The sequence below is a fragment of the Callithrix jacchus genome, chromosome 6 (genome assembly GCF_049354715.1).
Source record: "Callithrix jacchus isolate 240 chromosome 6, calJac240_pri, whole genome shotgun sequence".
In the NCBI taxonomy this organism is placed as follows: Eukaryota; Metazoa; Chordata; class Mammalia; order Primates; family Cebidae; genus Callithrix; species Callithrix jacchus.
Genome location: NC_133507.1, coordinates 58,057,265 through 58,072,741, shown reverse-complemented (window position 1 = coordinate 58,072,741; position 15,477 = coordinate 58,057,265). Strand labels below are relative to the sequence as shown.

The following is a 15,477-nucleotide window of genomic DNA, read 5'->3' as shown; positions in this document are numbered from 1 at the left end:
TTTTAATGAACAGAGCTGAAAATTACATTAAAACAAAAATTCATTAACTCATTTTCATATTTCCAAATTTATCCATTCTTTTTAGATTTTATATTTGTATTTTTTTAACTCATACTGAACTTATTGATTTCTAATAAAACTTTATCCTACAGTATACATATGATAGTCTTAAAATTGCAGTACCGGTGTTACTACTAAGAACTAAAGTATGGGCCAGGTGCGTTGGCTCACACCTGTAATCTCAGCACTTTGGAGGCTGAGGTGGGTGGATCACTTGAGGTCAGGAGTTCAAGACCATCCTGGCCGACACGTTGAAACCCCATCTCTACTAAAATTACAAAAAATTTAGCTGAGTGTGGTGGCATGTACCTGCTGTAATTCCAGCTACTCGGGAGGCCGAGGCAGGAGAATCACATGAACACAGAAGGTGGAGGTTGCAGTGAGCCAAGATTGTACCACTGGACTCCAGCCTGGGTGACAGAGTGAGACTCTGTCTCAAAAAAAAAAACAGAACTATGGATTGAAGGTTAAGATTCTCCTACAGTTTCTTTTCTCCTTAGTATACAGCCCAGTAAGCATATACATGGAGTGATGTGTTAAAAGACAATTTGAAATCATTTTTCTGTAGGATTAAGCTACCAGCATGATTTAATTAGATTCGTTTGTTTGATTTTATTTTCGATTTTGGGGTTTGCTGTTTTCTTTTTCAGTTTATTCTTGAAGTTATAAAGTGTATATATAGTTGAAAGATCGAAGCTGTATAAAAAGACATACTCTGAGAATTTTTTTTCCTTTTTTGTTTTGTTTTGTTTTGTTTTGTACTGTCACCCAGTTTGGAGTGCAGTGGCATGATCTGAGCTGACTGCAACCTCCACCTCCTGGGTTTAAGTGATTCTTCTACCTCAGCCTCCTTGGTAGCTGGGACTGCAGGTGCACACCATCATGCCTGGCTATTTTTTTTTTTTTATTATTCTTAGTAGAGGTGGGGTTTCGTCATGTTGTCCAGGCCGGTCTTGAACCCCTGACCTCGGGTAATCTACCCTCCTCAGCCTCCCAAAGTGCTGGGATTATAGGCATAGGCTACTGTGCCCAGCCCCATTTTCTATTTCATTGCTTTCTGGTTTTATTTTTTATTCTTTTCTTTAATCCTGTTACTCCCATCAATAACCATTGTTTTTAGATTCTGGTTTAGCTTGCTCTTGTTTCTTTTTGCAAAAATAAGCAAATGTGTGTTTGTATACTTTTAACATTTAATCTTCTTTCTTACATCAAATATAGTATATTATATCCTTTATTCTATACCTTACAATTTTATTTCACATGTATCTAAATATTTTTCATTTTTTTATTTTTAGTAGAAATGAGGTTTTGCCATGTTACCCAGGTCTCAAACTCCTGGGCTCAAGCAATCCACCCAACTCAGCCTCCCACAGTGCTGGGATTACAGGCATGAGCCACCACACCTGCCCAAATTTTCAAAGTAAATATTTGGTAGAAGAAATATGTAAGGTTAATTATCCCCTACATTAAAAATTTCTAGAAAAATATATTGTATTACAGTGTAGCCCTTCTTCTTTGATAAATAATAGTTATTTTGTACACTTTACATTAAAATCGTCTTTTAAAGTATTATTGTTTGACTTTTCACAGACTCATAGTATTTTAATTAATCATATTTATTTTCTTTTTAAGGCCCCCTTTTTTCACAGTGTGGCAAGTGGAAGAAGCCCTTTTGCTGGCTCTCCTACTCTTAACACTACCCTCTGATATCCTTGTAAACATCCTTGCATTCTCGAAACAAGGGATAGTTCACACCTATCCTAAAATTTTCTCACCACAAGACGCGGAATCAGCTACACTGAGAACTTTTAGGCCTTTTTCATTAAGAATAATATTAGAGATCAAAATTGGTGTTCTTAGGTTAGCAGGGCACGTCAGAGTTGTGGGCAGGGTAATATTGCTACTTTTGGGTCATTTTTTGCAGTTGCTGGGAAAAGTATTTCTTTCTAAATACGTCTGTTTCTACAGATTGTTTTCTCTATTTTGAATAACTATTTCATATTCTCTATAACATACTTAGTTGATTTTGAGCCCCAAATTCAAACTCTAATTGTATGCTTTTCTTTTAATAATAATTCTCTTCTTCACCATATCATCACATACAATGTTTGTATTTCTCTTATAATTTACCAACTCATGCCTTTCATACAGTTTTCTACTGGGGTGTTTATACTTTTTATTGCTTAAAAGGATCTTTATATATTAAAGATACTACCCTTTTCTTAAAAGGTTAAAGAAAAGCACTTGACATATATTTTATATGTTTATACCTGTCTCTTCTTTTTCCTCAAGATTGTTTGTGAGCTACTTTTTATGAAAGTTGACCCTTAACGCAGGTTGGAACTGCACAAGTCCACTTATATATTTAAGAATAGATATATTATGCTTTACTTAAAGTTGTGATGAAAGAAGAAGACTAAAAAGCACCAACAGAAATTTACTTTACAGGGTCAGACTTCAAAAGAAACAGACTGGATATATCTGAACTACCTTAAAGTTAACTTGTCTGATGGTAATAGTAGTAATAGTGACTATCCTGTAATAAAGCTTTCATTGTGGCAGACCCTATCCTAAGTGGTTGCATTCATTGTGACTGATACTGTCTCTGTACTAGAAATCTTAAGCAAGATAGATGTATATCTGAGAGTATGCCTATTAGTCCAGAATGTGGAAGATATCTTTTTCACCTTTGAAGGAATTATTAGACCTAATTATCTTATTGGATTATTATGAGAGTTGGAAATAGTATTTAACCCAGAGTCTTTTCCATAGTAGATGTTCAGTAAATGGCAGCTACTTTTATTAAATGTACTTTGTCATTCCTTACCATCATAAACACCTTTAGCCCAGTTTTAATCTCTGCTCACATGCAGGCCACATATACCTACCCTGAAAACAAATGCCTGGGAAATTGATTCAGCCTAATTTTGGTTCTGACTAGCTTTTTCTTTTCTCACAATAAACTCCTTACCTGATTGTATTTTATTTTCTAGAACATAGTAGTTTTTCATTAGGAGAAATTAATAGATGTTGCATGCAAAGAAAGGTTGAATTTAGTTAATGAATAGTCCAGAGGCCCCAGGACAGTGCAGCTAATGAATTCCTTTTCCTGTCTCTACAGACACACCACCACTGCTCTTTGAGGTGTCATCCCTGGAGAATGCTTTTCAGATTGGAGGCCATCCTTGGCACTACATCATTACACCTAATAAGAAGAAACAGAAAGGAGTTTTCCATATTTGTGCCCTAAAAGACAATTCCCTGGTAAATGAGTGATCAGACATTTTAGTAGCAAATTTGTATCAAATTATTTATTTTCTGCCTCTTGAATAGGCCCACATTCCTCAGAATTACTTTTTTCTGCATTTGTTTTAATAATTTGTGAACAATTTATAATACAGAAGAATACAGACCATATAGCAAACATTTGTGTGTTTGACCCATAATTTTAAAACATTAACATTTGAGGATTCTTATGGCACCAAGAATTTTATATATTTTTTTTAATCTCACCAATCTCCCAGGAAGGGATCTCAGGTAAAACCTCTCCACAGTGGGAATCACTGATGGAATGTGTTCAAGTTGCTTCTGAAATTGCTGGTGGAATGTATTGTTGGTTCTGCTTCTCCGTGGTTTGTTTCTCTTTGCCTTCCAGAGCAGAACCAGATGGAACTTTGGTGGTGACACTGTATGTAACTGAACCACTTTGAATTTTTAAGGCAGAGTAGGTAGAAATGGTACATAGTAAAATAATGGAAATTTCTACTGTTTGAATTCAGTTTTCCTTTTTAAAATGGCTTAGGCATTGATTTGTCATTTAATAAACATTTATTGAGGGCCTACCATGTGCCAGACATGACTAAGGACACAGTCTCTTCCCTCAAGTTATACTCTCAAAGCAAACATGTAGAAAAACAATATGCAGTGGATTAAGTACAGTGATTGTGGTAAGTGCAAAAAGTGAGTTGGGAGGAGTTCCATTTTTGTTTCGTATTGCTGATTATGTTTTCTGTTGGTTAGTTTGTTTTTTGAGACAGGATCTCACTGTCACCCAGTCTGGAGTTCAGTGGCACAGTCATAGCTCACTGTAGCCTCAACCTCCTGGGCTCAAGTGATCCTCCTGTCTCAGATGCCTGAGCATTACAGAAAAATCATTCAAGCTTTCATTGTTGATACTTTTTCTCATTTCATATAGATGTGTCAGTGTAACAAACACTACTTCCATTTTATATTTATTTATTTAGAGACAGAGTTCCATTCTTGCCCAGCCTGGAGTGCAGTGGCACAATCAGAACTCACTATAGCCTCAACCTCCTGGGCTCAAGTGATCCTCGACCTCAGCCTCCCAAGTACCTGGGGCTACAGGACCGCACCACCATGCCTGGCTTGCTTTTTATTTTTTGTAGAGATGGGAGTCTCACTGTGTTTTGCAGGCTGGTCTTGAGCTCCTGGCCGCAAGTGATTCTCCCTCTTGATAAATCAGAAGAATTTGCGGCTTTTTTGAGGCAGGTTCAGCTTACATTACACTCATGTCTCCAGAGCTTGCTTAATCAGTCACTGTTGGCTCCAGTGGCTTTAGAGTCACAGATTGTCTTTCACCATGTTGCAGATCACCTTTTACCATGTTGCAAGTCAGCATAGTGTTGGGTCCATTTATCCACTTCCCTTGATTTCATGGCCATCAGGGGACAATGCCTATAGTGTCTTCCCGTTTTCTTTTGTAGGAGCATTGTTCCCTTATATTTTTTTAAATATTTACCACATGGCAGCTCCTATTTGGCCCAGCCCAGTGACATTCTCTTTTATAAAAGACTCTCTAAGGGCTGTTTTCCACTGTGACAAGTCTTGGTTTGATTGGCCACCTCCCAGCCAGTGGACATCATTCAGCCACCAGGACCTGTCACATCTCTTTTTCACTTAACTTTACATCTAGTGAATTCCTGCACAGTTCATATTCTGGACATTTAACACAGATCCTTTTTTATAAGAACTGATAATCCTATTATTTCATACACAAACACACACACACATACAGCTTCCCTCTATACCCATGGATTCCACATCCGTGGATTCAACCAACTATGGATTGGAAATATTCAGAGAAAAAAAGATGGCATATGGGATGATGTGCATAGATTGTATACAAATACTGCACCATTTTATATAAGGTGCTTGGGCATCCGTGGGTTTTGGTATTTGTGAGGGGTCCTGGAAGCCATCCCCTATGGTTTCCAAGGAATGACTTCATATCTAGATAATGGCCTTCAATGTGTATATCAAGCATGCTTGTCACATACTCTCCTTCTATAATAACTGATTGTAACATTTATCCAAATCTATATTTCAGCATACTCTTAAATAACTGCCAAATCCAGGGGAAGTTTTTAGTCCTTTTAGTGAACAGTTTTATGACTGTGACATTGCCTTAATGACTCATATACCTATTAACTCCCCACCTGTTAATCCAAAGAGTAGATACCTAAAAAACATATAAGCAGCCAAACTTAAGATTTCAGAAAATGTTTCATAGCTTACTCTATTAAACTGAGTTTTCAAATCTAACATTTGAGCAAATAATAAAAACAATAGAAGCTAGTAATAAACTGCCTAGTATTTCAAAGATCTTTTTTTTGCATGTTCTAATTAGATATTACAGTAAAGAGAACAATCTAAAAAAAGAGATGTATAGTATATACATATTTTGTATAAAACAAGCGTCTGGAGCTAATACCATCATGGACATATTAATTTCAGTGGTTACAATCAACATATTTATTTACTTTAATTTTCTTTTATGTAAAATATACTAATGCCACTATTAGATATAATTAGGATTCTTGTAGAAATTCTCAAAAAATTGAAATTCATAAATTTGATACTTAAAATGTATTATATTCCAAAAATTTAAAAATCATGAGGCCAGGCACAGTGGCTCACCCCTGTAATCCCAACACTTTGAGAGGCCTAGGCAGGCAGATCGCTGAGCCCAGAAGTTCAAGATCAGCCTGGGCAACATGGTGAAACCCCATCTCCACAAAAAATACAAAAATTAGCTAGGTGTGGTAGTGTGCACCTATGGTCCAAGCTACTTGGGAGGCTGAGGTGAGAGAATTGCTTGAGCCCAGGAGATCAAGGCTGCAGTGAGCCGAGATCACACCACTGCACTCTAGCCTGTGCAACAGAGTGAGACCCTGTCTCAAAAAATAAAAAAATAAAAATAAATTGTAGCATACAAAGCACTTACAATATAACTCCTCCTACCTTTCCAGTCTCATGGCTGGATATTATACTTTACTATTTAAATTGTATCTGCTACTCATGTTTATGTGCATGAGTATGTGTTTATGGATTCACTTCTATAATTTTGTTTTGTCTGTTTTGTTTTGAGACAGGGTTTCACTCTGTCACCCAGGCTGGAGTGCAGTGGCACGATCTTGGCTCACTGCAACCTCTGCCTCCTGGGTTCAAGCAATTCTCCTTCCTCAGCCTCCTGAGTAGCTGGGATTACAGGTGCATGCCACCATGCCGACTAATTTTTGCACTTTTAGTAGAGATGGGGTTTCACCTTGCTTGCCAGGCTGGTTTCAAACTCCTGACCTCAAGTGATCCGCCTGCCTCAGCTTCCCAAAATGCTGGGATTACAGGCATGAGCCACCACCCTTGGCCTATTAACACTTACATATTTTTTACTTTACTGTCTCTTATTTGTAGCTATTTTCTGCTTATCCCTAAGGCTCATTTCAACCTTTTTTTAACTCCCAAAATTCTGCTCACTTGGGTTGAGTGCTTGATAATTAATAATCTGGTGCATGGCTCAATCACTTATTGAGCCACTGCCTTATTATTTTTTGTTTATGTTTCTGCCTCCCCCCAGGCTATAAGCTTCTTGATGACAAAGATTATGTTTAATTTATGTGAGGTCTGAATGCCTATTCCGATACCTAGAACATAGTAACCTATCGATATGTGCTAATGGAATTTAAAAACTTTAGTGTTACAAAACTCATAAATATCTCGTAGGAAATATGGCATCATTCATTTTACATTAGAGAAATTAAATTAAATGACTTCTGTAAAGCCAGTGAAGTTAATATATACAAATTGGCATTCATTCCCAGTACTCTTGAATATAAGGTAAAACATTTGTGTACACGTGTTAACATAACAGATGGTTTTTTCTTTATTTTAATATCTAAATATACTACACTGAAATCTCTTCTTGCCTTAAAAGCTAAGCAGTATGAGATCATTTCCTTAGATATTAGAGCAACATTTGACTTATCTAAGATTTTATGACCCATCTCTGAGACTTTAGGTTTCTTTACATGTTCATTTTTTTGTTATCTGCTCTTCTGATTGAAAGATAGTTGGATATAGGAAGAGAGAAGACATTGTGGAGAAATGCATTTGCATGATTATGGCAGAGTTATATAATAGAAAGTCCATGGGTTTTGGAGTCAGAACTGCTGTTTCGTAAGTTCAAAATACTGAACAAGGCCAGGTGCAGTGGCTCACATGTGTAGTCCTAGCAGTTTGAGAGGCCAAGGTGAGAGGATCACTTGAGGCCAGGAGTTTGATATCATCAGCCTGGGCAACATAGCAAGACTCTATTTAAAAACGCACACACCAAAAAAACATTGGGCAAATGATTTACTCTCTTTGTGTGTCAGTTTTCAATACTTCTTTGAATGTTATTAAGATCAAACAAAACAATGACTATAAAGCATCAAATGCAGTTCTTGACACAAAGTAGATGCTTGTGAGATATGGTATCTCTTGTGTTATTACTACTCTGTGTGATGTATAAGGTATGTTACAGAGCAAATCCATTACATTTCTGAATTTAAATATTCAGAATTTCTCAAATTTGCATGTCCTCATTTGGCCCTCAGATATATTCCACTTTAACTGGTTAATATTTTTTCTTCCCTGTACCTTTGACCAACTGATCTATCACTTGGGTTAGATTTTTTTAAGTATTTGATTTTTCCCTTTATCTTTGTCTTCAATATTTTTTTCCAACTTCAGGCAAAAAATGGGATCCAAGAAATGGATTGTTGCTCTCTAGAATCTGACTGGATCTATTTCCATCCTGATGCTTCTGGTAGAATAATACATGTTGGCCCAAATCAAGTCAAGTGAGTAATCTCATTAGCACTTGAAAGTCAAGAGCAGCTTTTGGTAGCATTTATTGGCATCTTTATTTTTGCCAGTGAACTAGTGAGCCAATTAATGGAAATAATTAGCTTGTTGTTGGGTGCTTCCTCAGAGACCGGCATATAGAAAACCTGACTTTAGTCTTTCGGCCTCAACAATACTGTTTGTAAGCATTAGATTTGAATAAGTTATTTGATGGATGATATGTGAGTAAAAGGGAATTACAGACTGACCCTTTCTCATCAGGTCTTAATTAATTCTCTAGGATTAATAAGAAATAAGATTGTTTGTTCTGAAAGGCAGCCTTGACACAGGAAAGGTAGTGGATTGTTTGAAGTAAACCTTGTTTTATTTTTATTGCTTTCAGGGCACACACATCTCCCACAAGCTGACCTCTCTTTTCCTTAAACACTTTTCATTTGACATTCCCGACATCACAGTCCAGAATATTTTCCTCTTTTATCTATCTTTTTTAGTGCTTTCGTACTCTTCTTTCTCTATCCAGCCTTTAATTGTTGGATGTCCTCAGTCGGGTCTTAGGCCCTCTTCTCTTCTCACTCAGTATTTCCATTCTGCATGATTCTATTTATTCCCTTGGCTTCAAGATCATGTATACGTGAGAACTCCAAAATTTATATACTAGCCCAAACCGCTCATTTCAACAAATTCCAGAAATCTTGAATCATTCTTGATACCTTCTTACCAATTTGTCTTTCATCAGTGTGCATACATTTAAATACTTACATGCATTCTGTTTCTCTCATACATACACACCATATATCTTCTCAATCCAGTTTATTTTGCTACGAATTATTTGTTAAATCTGCCTATTTCTGCGCTTGGCCACTATTATCGTCTTGGTCAGATCACTGTCATCAGTAGCCTAGGCTACAGTAATAGCTCACTCCAGGGCTCCAGGATCCACTCTTGCACTGTTTTCTTCTTAACAGCTAGCATGATTTTTAAGAACATGAAGAAATACAAAAAAATATGCAAGTGAATTCTAGTGCTTTACCCTTTTTATGGCTTTTCATTGCTCTTAGGATAAAAACCAACACAGTTAGCATGGTCCAAAAGACCCTCCTCCAACTCAGTTTACTCTAGTCATGCTGCCTTTTCGGAAAACTGAGGGCCTGTTCCCTCTGTTTGGAGTCTGTTTCCCCTACCTGTTCTCCTGTCTAATTTCTATTCATATTTTATGGCCCAGTTTCAATGTCACTTTTCCACAGACCTTCTCTGATGGCCCTTGTTAGTTAGATTTGCTTGCCCATTATATTTTCATTACCCCCGCTGTGTCATCTTCCTTTGCAGCACTTAGAGCAACTTAATTATTTTGTGATTATCTGCTTAAATACCTTATTTTGGTATTATAGAGTCTATGATGACAGGGAAAGAGCCTATAACCCCAGCACTAAGCATAGTCCTTGGCACAGAGTAGATGCTCAGTAAATATTTATTAAATAAGAAGAGAAGTGGCTGGACATAATAGTTTAGGCCTGTAATTCTGCACTTTGCGAGGCCAAGGCAGGAGGATCCCCTGAAACCTCCTGCCTTGGCCTCCCAAAGTTTGAGACAGCCGGGGCAACATAGTGAGACCTCGTCTCTACAAAAAATAAAAATAAAAAATAGCTAGGCATGAGGGTGGGCAATCATCATACGGTCCTAACTCCTCAGGAGGCTTCGACAGGAGGATCAGCTCAGCCCAGGAGTTCAAGGCTGCAGTGAGCTGTGATTGTAGCACTGTACTCCAGCCTGGGCAACGGAGTAAGACTCTGTCTAAAAAAATTAAAAATAAAGAAGGGAAGTGTCTGCCTTCTTTATTTTTTATGCTTCATGGTAATCAGTCTACCTCTCTGGATCTATTATTAATATAAGGAAGATGAAAGGGATTTAATAAAATAAGATTATTTATTTTTACACCTTTTTTTTTTTTTTCTTTTTTTAAATTTTTTTAAAGATGGGGTTTCACCATGATGGCCAGGCTGGTCTTGAACTCCTGACCCACCTTGGCCTCCCAAAGTGCTAAGATTACAGGCGTGAGCCACCGTGCCCGGCCCAATTTTTACACATCTTAAGCTGTGGTTCTGCTTCAGTAAGCCTTACTTTTAATGTTTGTTACCACCCATATTAGTTTGAACTTAAGAAAACAAGGCCCACAAAGAGTGTATGGCCTTTTGCCAGGTTTTAAAAGATTAGCATTTAAAAATATTGTCACTAATTGAGAAAGCTAATTTAAATTATTGATCTCTTTGTCTTCAGAAATTCTGAGGCCTCCAACACTCTCTGGCCTGTAGCTGCTTCTCTCTGCTGTTTTTTTTTTCTGCATTTGAGGCTTTGAGCTTGTAAAACATTGTGCTTTCGAAGTTTGTTAATGATGTGAACAGATTTCTGTGGGTGGTGAGCAAATTATTTTATTTTCTCTTGCTTAATAGGCTTGATCCTTAGCTGGGCATGGTGGCGCATGCCTGTAATCCCAGCTACTCAGGAGGCTGAGGCAGGAGAATTGCCTGATCCCAGGAGGCGGAGGTTGCAGTGAGCCAAGAGCACGCCATTGCACTCCAGCCTGGGTAACAAGAGCGAAACTCTGTCTCAAAAAGTAAATAAATAAATAAATAAATAAATAAATAAATAAATAAATAAAATTGCTTGGTCTCAGGTATGTGTTTATCAGCAGCATGAAAACAGTCTAATACAATATTCTTCTACTTTTCCATAATGGTTGTGTTATAATTTTATATCATTTTGACTATGTAAATATATTCTAAATTTGTGATATACAGTAATCTGAATTTTTAATCTCTCTTCATGTAACTATTTTTTTTCTACCTGGTGTTAACAGTTGACCCTTTTCTTGGTTTGTCCATATTTCTATGTACTTACCATTAAATGGTTTCCAATGCATTGATGAATATATAGTCATACATTAAAAATACTTTATAATGATCAAAAAAAAAAAAAATAGGCTTGATCCATGAGGCCACTTGCATTCAAAAAGTTCAAATCTTTAAATATGATCAATCCTAAGAATAAACAGTATTTTCAGTTGTTTTTAAATATTACTCTATCATGAAAACTCTTAGTTTTGATTTATTTAGGTATATAGATTTCATTGCTGATTGAATTTCTTTATAGTTAACCCTAAGTGTTGGTCATAGATAGCTCATTCTACTTCAGAAATAAAAATGCAAATATCTGTTATTATTCTTAGAGCTGAAATGTTAGAGACCTGTTATAGTATAGCAGAGACAAGGTTCTTAAGAGTAACTTTCATTAAGCCAGTTTGGAAAATAGCTTAGGCCTGAGCAAGCTGATTCATTGCTTACTTCAGTAGCAACTGTTGTCACAGTTCCCACGTTTTTCTGTTTAACAGAATCTCTGACTTTGAAGGAGTTCATGGACGTTTAGTGATCACATATTAGTATTGCAGACTAATCAAGAGAACCACCTCAGTGTTGTACTATAATTTTTATTTGTTGAGTTTTATTTCAATACTTAAACTTTGGCACTTTGATAATGTTTTGAAATCTTAGGTTCTCAAAATTTTTTTCCTTCTTAGAGTTTTGAAGCTAACTGAAATAGAAAATAATAGTTCTAAGCATCAGATCTCTGAAGATTTTGTCATTTTGGCCAACAGGGAGAACAATAAAGTAAGTAAGAGTACTTTAAAATCCTTTGTATATCATTGTCTTTCTACATAAGAATATAATATGCTAATATATTTGCCTTTGAGTGTAGCTGGAAACAACAGCACAGCCCTATAAAAGTCTGTGCATTTTGTCTACATGAGTAGCCAGTTTTAGCCCCAGGTACATTTGAGATTGAAGAAAGTTGACTATATTGAGTTTATCTTTTGCTGATTTCTGTTTTCTTTCTTAATTTCTTTTTTTTATTGATGAATTGTCAACCTTTGGGTCTAATTACTTGTGCAACGTTAAATTTAATTAGTGTATATATAAATCTTTAAAAATCACATACCATACTTTAACTCCATATGGTACTTTTTCCTTTAGTGTATAAATTAAGAACACAAAGAAAATTATGGGGAGGGCAATTTCTAAAAACATATCCACTTTTTATTTGCTGTCCTGTATACTAACGCAAAAGCCAGGTGAATGAGGCAGCTAATCTCTAATCTTTTAAATAACTGATTTTTTGCCCATTCTGGTGTTTTAGCCATTAAAAACTTTAATAAAGTATTTTTGGGCCAGGCGTGTTGCCTCACACCTGTAATCCCAGTACTCTGGGAGGCCAAAGCAGGCAGTTTGCTTGAGTCCAGGAGTTCGAGACCAGGCTGGGTGATGTGGTGGAACCCTGTCTCTACAAAAAAATAGAAAATTAGCCAGGCATGGTGGCATATATGTGTGTATATGTGTGGGGTGGTGGGGGGGTATTTTTTTTTTTTTAATTAAATGGAGGATCAGAAATCTGATTCAGAATTTTCTCAGTTGAGGAAAGAATTGTGGATGTGGGAAAAGGGTTAGTAAGTTTTACCAAATTTGTTAATGCAATTTTGCCTTTGACCACATGTAATGGAACTTCTAATATCTTTTTATTTCTCTCCATATGATAGAATGAAAATGTACTCACTGTTACAGCTTCTGGACGGGTGGTAAAAAAAAGTTTTAACCTTCTGGATGATGACCCAGAACAAGAGGTATTGCTTTGGCCAGAGATGACAAAACAAACCAGTGTGTCTTTGCATTGTGAATTTCATATTAATACTTCCCATGCCCTGGGGTAGAGGTTGGGGGTGAAGAGTTCCAAGCAGGCCAGTTGGGTAGGGTTGTGCATGCTATTTCAGCCAGTGCAACCTAACCATTCTCTCCTTTCATATTGTAATTATTCATAAAGTTTTATTTGCAGAAAAGTTCATAGGACCAAAATAATTTGAAAACACTATTAACTTACTGTTTTGTTTTGTTTTGTTGATATGTATATTTTCTAGGAAAATCTCTTCATGGAAATTTCTTGAGTTACATCCTGATGACTTTATGGTTTTTGCCTTTTTTTACTTGCTAGACTTGAATACGTTTGTTAATGTCCATGGGCCAGAGGAAGAGGACATAAGTGCATGATAAATCAGTTCAACTGTTATCTTCAACTTGGCTTTACCAGTCACTGAGCTAATACATTTTTATCCTTTTCCTTTAAACAGGCATTGGTTAACTGATAGTGATCATGCTTTAAATATTTAAACCGTTGTATAAATTCTAAATCTATTTAGCCTATCTAACTATATTATTTGTGTGATCATTTTTAGGTAGAACCATTAGAGTGGCCTTCTCAGGACAGTTTTTGAACTTCTTTTAAAATAGGTTAGAGGTGGCCTAGTATGTAGCTATTCTCAAAAAAGAGGTACTACAAATTATTATTTTGGACTATACAAACCTATTGAGAACAATGAAGAAAGCTACATGCTCTGCATATAAAACTATATTCCAGAAAGATGTACTAAACTTTCCAAAAGGTAGCATAAGTCATTTAGAGGGGAAAGGTGGTGGCAAAAAGAAAGATGCTTTAGGCCGGGCGCAGTGGCTCAAGCCTATAATCCCAGCACTTTGGGAGGTTGAGGTGGGTGGATCACGAGGTCAAGAGATCGAGACCATCCTGGTCAACAAGGTGAAACCCCATCTCTACTAAAAATACAAAAATTAGCTGGGCATGGTGGTGTGCGCCTGTAGTCCCAGCTACTCAGGAGGCTGAGGCAGGAGAATTGCTTGAACCCAGAAGGCGGAGGTTGCGGTGAGCCGAGATCATGCCATTGCACTCCAGTCTGAGTAACAACAGCAACACTCTATCTCAAAAAAAAAAAAAAAAAGAAAGATGCTTTGTATCATGAGATTAAAAAACAAAATCTTTTAGCCTGTAAAGGAAAAGTTTGAAGAAATCACGACTAAAATCTATAAAATCACTGGCACCAAGGCAAGAAGTCACCCTTTGAAGTTTAACCATGGTAAGGTGAAGGCAAAAAGGAAATAAAGCAAAAGTAAATTTCAAAAATCCCAGCTAATAAATCCATATAAATTTTTATGTCTTAAGGTGTAAAGGCAGAAAATGTCAATTGATTAAAGAGTAGTTTGACCAGACATAAGTGAAGAATTAGTGCATAGTGATAGAGAGAAACATGCTATGCCTATCTTTAACATTAATGCCAGGCATTCAGTCACGAAGTTCCTCCCTGTGGTCCACTCCTGGATGGTTGGGCTCTGATCTGCTTTCCCTGCAAGGTTTCTGAAGTCTTGGGTTTTCTTCCTTGAGATGGAATTCTGGGATTTTTCTCTCTTTACAATAGCCAACTCTCTTGTCCCAATCCTGTTCTGTGGGTTGGATTTCATTTCCTAATATTCTCCCTCAAGTATAAGCAGCCATTTTTGCTTTATTTTAAAAACCAAAAAGAATTTTTTTTTTTTAAAGACGAGGTTTCACCATGTTGGTCAGGCTGGTCTTGAACTCCTGACCTCAGGTGATCTGCCCATCTCGGCCTCCCAAATTGCTGGGATTATAGGCGTGAGCCACTACACCTGGCCAAAACCAAGAAGGATTTTTTTGAAAAGGTGGTAAAAAGTCATAAGTAGCGTATGACAGGTTATCCATCCTTCTAGAAATGACTATGTTTTTCTGGAGTGAGAACTTTTAGAGCTCAGTGAGCACTCTTCAGGTTTCAGAACTGAACTCTATGTATTTAGTCCTGTCTAGGAATCAGCAAACACACTTGTCAGAGACAACAGTCGAATACTCCTAAATTTAGAGAAGCTCTCATTTGCTGTCACTGTAGAGAATTTCGTTTATACTTGGGCTCAGATTACGTAGACATGGTTTTGTTTCTTAAAATCTGTAGGATACTGCTTAACTCTTGAAAATCTTGGAACTGATGTTTTACTAGGCATGTAAACAGAGATACATTTCTACCTGTTCTTCCCTTTTGTTCATTCTTCTCCCATATTTTTGTAAGTAATAGAATACTTAAACTATAAATGCAGAAATAAATACTTGAATAACTGGATTTTGCCTCTTCTCCTATTTTATCCATCTCTCCCCAAGACTTTCAAAATTGTGGACTATGAAGATGAGTTAGATTTGCTTTCTGTGGTAGCTGTTACTCAAATAGATACTGAAGGAAAAGCTCACCTGGATTTCCACTGTAATGAATATGGAACTTTACTTAAAAGCATTCCATTGGTGGAGTCATGGGATGTGGTAAGTAGAGTTCATGGAATACAAAGTTGTAAGCGTTTTCTTTATAGGTGCCGTTTATTAGAA

The 15,477-nt window shown here is 36.7% G+C and overlaps 1 protein-coding gene across 11 annotated transcripts in view; it reads left to right on the top strand.

The window, feature by feature from the left end:
• DCAF17 (DDB1 and CUL4 associated factor 17) overlaps positions 1-15,477 on the top strand; it is a 61,808-nt gene that overhangs the window by 28,326 nt on the left and 18,005 nt on the right. For all 11 annotated transcript variants that reach the window (XR_004744589.3, XR_004744590.3, XM_078327405.1 and 8 more), the window contains 5 exons: positions 3,182-3,324; positions 8,089-8,198; positions 11,774-11,864; positions 12,788-12,871; positions 15,259-15,414. Coding sequence is in view for 9 of the 11 variants with exons in the window: in XM_078327405.1 (XP_078183531.1) it covers positions 3,182-3,324; positions 8,089-8,198; positions 11,774-11,864; positions 12,788-12,871; positions 15,259-15,414 (584 nt within the window). In the remaining 2 variants the exon portion in view is untranslated. The remainder of the gene's footprint in view (positions 1-3,181; positions 3,325-8,088; positions 8,199-11,773; positions 11,865-12,787; positions 12,872-15,258; positions 15,415-15,477) is intronic.